This window comes from Pseudochaenichthys georgianus, unplaced genomic scaffold (genome assembly GCF_902827115.2).
Source record: "Pseudochaenichthys georgianus unplaced genomic scaffold, fPseGeo1.2 scaffold_774_arrow_ctg1, whole genome shotgun sequence".
Taxonomy (NCBI): domain Eukaryota; kingdom Metazoa; phylum Chordata; class Actinopteri; order Perciformes; family Channichthyidae; genus Pseudochaenichthys; species Pseudochaenichthys georgianus.
In genome coordinates this window covers 19216-23535 of record NW_027263322.1, presented here as the reverse complement: position 1 = coordinate 23535, position 4320 = coordinate 19216, and the positions used below count along the sequence as shown (strand labels likewise).

Here is a 4320-nt window from a genome sequence, read left to right as displayed (position 1 = left end):
TGTCTCTCTCACCTGTCTGTAGTTCCTGGGTGCAGAGTGTGCTCAGAAGGCGGTGGATCAGCTCGATGGCTTTGAGTTGGCGGGTCGTCCGATGAAAGTGAGTCATGTGACCGAGCGGAGCGACAACGATGACATGCAGCTGATGGCGAGGCTTGCAGAGGGTGAGACAGCTGCTCACACACACACACACACACACACCCATCTCAAGTAGGAACTAAAGCCAACGTAGATGGGTCTTCAGTTGTTCTTGAAAAGCTTCTCCAGAGACTGTCTGCAGGGAGAGAGCTCAAAGTGAGACAGCCAACATATATCACTGTTATTCTGTGTGTGTGTGTGTGTGTGTGTGTGTGTGTGTGTGTGTGTGTGTGTGTGTGTGTGTGTGTGTGTGTGTGTGTGTGTGTGTGTGTGTGTGTGTGTGTGTGTGTGTGTGTGTGTGTGTGTGTGTGTGTGTGTGTGTGTGTGTGTGTGTGTGTGTGTGTGTGTGTGTGTGTGTGTGTGTGTGTGTGTGTGTGTGTGTGTGTAGGTCAGCACGCTCTCCAGATGAGCGGAGCGTTCGCTATCGGAGCCATGGCTGCTGTGACGGGTGTGTATTGCATTATCAATCATTTGAAATAGAGATGTCCCGATCGGCTCCGAACCCCGATCACGTGATTTTGAAAAGATCGGAATCGGGAGAAAAAAATCGGGGATCGGGATTTTTCTTTTTTTATATATATAATTTTTTTATTAATATTTATGTACAAAACAAAAATGACCATGTTCACGTCTTAAAGTCATCCTGAGGCCTTAGTGTTGGTTTAAAGTTACACACATCATGTATGTGCTGCTCCTCTCAAAGCAACAGAGTGGGCGCAGTGTCTGATAGCAGCAGCAAGCTAACGAGAGGCTACGTTCAGCTGGAGACTCGGGAGTCGGACAGAGAACATGTCAGGAGTTTGGAAGTATTATAAAATGTAAAGCGAAGGCAGTGTAACAGCCAGATGCAATGTTTGCAAGGCAGAGGTTCCGCGTGGTGGAAAGAACAGAGCTACGTTCAACACGACCAATCTAATACGCTACCTGAGAAACCAACAACAACACGACGAGTACACAGCGGCCACTCGGGTAACGGCACGGAGACAACAGACACTTTCAGAGGCTTTCAAGAGGAAAGAGTAAACTGCCCCAGAACAGAGAAAAGGCCAAACAAATAACAAGATAGCTGAACTCATCGCGTTGGATGACCAGCCGTTATCTGTTACCTTTTTTCTCTCTTAATGCATAAAGATCGGATCGGGAAAAATCGATATCGGCAGATTGTCAAAATCAAATGATCGGAATCGGATCGGGAGCAAAAAAAGGTGATCGGGACATCCCTAAAATAATGCTTAAAGGTCTCATATTATACGATTTTTAGGCATATTTTATAGGTCTCAGATATATACAAATATATTGCATGACAGGAGATCTTTAAGAGGTAGTGACGAGCATTTACAGAAGATTTTAAAATGCAGCTTAAAGACAAAGATGTAAATAAAGTTGTTGACTGTAAAGAGAACAATGTGAATGAAGTTTTGTATGTGTTGCAGCTGCCATGAATCCTCTCAACATGAACCCTCTGCTTCCTGCGCAGCCTCTCGCCACACACTGCTTCCAGCTGTCTCACATGTTCAACAGCTGCAGGTACACCATGCTACTACTTCTACTATCAGTGATGTACTTCAGATGTGTTTATAATTACCTGGGCTAGCTGTTAGCATGCTAACTCCTCTGTGTGTTTCAGTGGGGACAGGGCTAGCTGTTAGCATGCTAACTCCTGTGTGTTTCAGTGGGGACAGGGCTAGCTAGCATGCTAACTCCCCTGTGTGTTTCAGTGGGGACAGGGCTAGCTGTTAGCATGCTAACTCCCCTGTGTGTTTCAGTGGGGACAGGGCTAGCTGTTAGCATGCTAACTCCCCTGTGTGTTTCAGTGGAGACAGAGCTAGCTGTTAGCATGCTAACTCCCCTGTGTGTTTCAGTGGGGACAGGGCTAGCTGTTAGCATGCTAACTCCTCTGTGTGTTTCAGTGGGGACAGGGCTAGCTGTTAGCATGCTAACTCCCCTGTGTGTTTCAGTGGGGACAGGGCTAGCTGTTAGCATGCTAACTCCTCTGTGTGTTTCAGTGGGGACAGAGCTAGCTGTTAGCATGCTAACTCCCCTGTGTGTTTCAGTGGGGACAGAGCTAGCTGTTAGCATGCTAACTCCCCTGTGTGTTTCAGTGGGGACAGGGCTAGCTGTTAGCATGCTAACTCCTCTGTGTGTTTCAGTGGGGACAGGGCTAGCTGTTAGCATGCTAACTCCCCTGTGTGTTTCAGTGGGGACAGGGCTAGCTGTTAGCATGCTAACTCCTCTGTGTGTTTCAGTGGGGACAGAGCTAGCTGTTAGCATGCTAACTCCCCTGTGTGTTTCAGTGGGGACAGGGCTAGCTGTTAGCATGCTAACTCCTCTGTGTGTTTCAGTGGGGACAGGACTAGCTGTTAGCATGCTAACTCCTGTGTGTTTCAGTGGGGACAGTGCTAGCTGTTAGCATGCTAACTCCCCTGTGTGTTTCAGTGGGGACAGTGCTAGCTGTTAGCATGCTAACTCCCCTGTGTGTTTCAGTGGGGACAGTGCTAGCTGTTAGCATGCTAACTCCCCTGTGTGTTTCAGTGGAGAGATTCCTGGCTGGGAGACAGACATCCAGCATGATGTCATCGAGGAGTGCCGCAAACATGGAGGAGTCGTACATATCTACATCGACAAGAAGTCTGCTGAGGTAACCTGACCCCCTATGACAGTCACCTGACCCCCTATGACAGTCACCTGACCCCCTATGACAGTCACCTGACCCCCTATGACAGTCACCTAACCTCTGACCTCTGCTTGTTTTCCAGGGAAACGTTTACGTGAAGTGTCCAACGGTCCAGTCAGCAATGGCCGCAGTCAACTCTCTGCACGGCCGATACTTTGCAGGTGAGACTTCCTGTCACATGACGCCTGAGTTAAATTATAGAGAATATTGTAAAGGAACTACAGCACGGTCACATGACTTCACGTCCCCACCGCTAAGCTAAAGGTGGCTAACGTTGGGCTACAACACGGTCACATGACTTCACGTCACCATGCTAAGCTAAAGGAGGCTAATGTTGGGCTATAAAGGAACTACAGCACGGTCACATGACTTCATGTCACCATGCTAAGCTAAAGGAGGCTAATGTTGGGCTATAAAGGAACTACAGCACGGTCACATGACTTCACGTCACCACCGCTAAGCTAAAGGAGGCTAATGTTGGGCTATAAAGGAGCTACAGCGCGGTCACATGACTTCACGTCACCATGCTAAGCTAAAGGAGGCTAATGTTGGGCTATAAAGGAACTACAGCACGGTCACATGACTTCACGTCACCATGCTAAGCTAAAGGAGGCTAATGTTGGGCTATAAAGGAACTACAGCACGGTCACATGACTTCACGTCACCACCGCTAAGCTAAAGGAGGCTAATGTTGGGCTATAAAGGAGCTACAGTGCGGTCACATGACTTCACGTCACCATGCTAAGCTAAAGGAGGCTAATGTTGGGCTATAAAGGAACTACAGCTCTGTATTATTGTGTGTTTGATGTTTGTTGTGTGTGTTTCAGGTCAGCTGATCACCGCCTCCTTCATCCCGCTCACTGCATACCATCAGCTGTTTCCAGAGTCGGCCTACGCCATGCACCTGCTAGCCCCGCCCCCCCGCCGCTGACCCTGCTCTCTGATTGGACTGTTTTATAACCTCCTCTCCTATTGGTGGACAAGGAGAACGCTGTTTGTTTATTTCCTTCCTGTTTACTTCCCGTTACTTCTCATTAGCATATGTGGGCGTGGTCACTCAGAGTGTGGTCCAATGATTGAGCTCTGTGAGCTGCGGCTGTGATGATCAGCTGATTATTTAAATGTTTTCTAATCAACCATTTCATTTTGTAAAATCCTTTATTAAACTTTATTTTGAAGTCACAGCCGCCGTGTCCTTCTTCCTGAGAATACTGCGTTCTGATTGGCTGTATTTTATTCTGCTCAGTGACAAGGATTAAAAAGGTTTTTATGGATAGTTTTTTTTCTGACTACACTTATTTAATTTTTTTATATAACTGACCAAGTGCCTCTCGTATCAACGTAGAAACAACTGTGAAACTATTTACATTTTTTTCTGGATGGGTTTAAAACGTCTCGGGGTCTTCTTCTCGAGTGAGGGGGCGATGGAGACTGAAATGCACCAGACGCAGGGACCCTGAACAGCGGTTTACTCAGAATCATCATAATTACATTTTTAATAATAAAAACAA

General features: G+C 47.1%; 1 protein-coding gene across 1 annotated transcript in view; it reads left to right on the top strand.

Annotated features, from left to right (window-relative positions):
* Positions 1 to 3993, top strand: part of LOC117444270 (RNA-binding protein 39-like) — a 4827-nt gene extending 834 nt beyond the window's left edge. The window contains exons 2-7 of the mRNA XM_034079938.1: positions 23 to 161; positions 524 to 583; positions 1569 to 1662; positions 2668 to 2773; positions 2892 to 2970; positions 3637 to 3993. Coding sequence (XP_033935829.1) covers positions 23 to 161; positions 524 to 583; positions 1569 to 1662; positions 2668 to 2773; positions 2892 to 2970; positions 3637 to 3740 — 582 coding nt within the window. The 3' untranslated portion in view covers positions 3741 to 3993. The remainder of the gene's footprint in view (positions 1 to 22; positions 162 to 523; positions 584 to 1568; positions 1663 to 2667; positions 2774 to 2891; positions 2971 to 3636) is intronic.
* Positions 3994 to 4320: the final 327 nt, after the last annotated feature.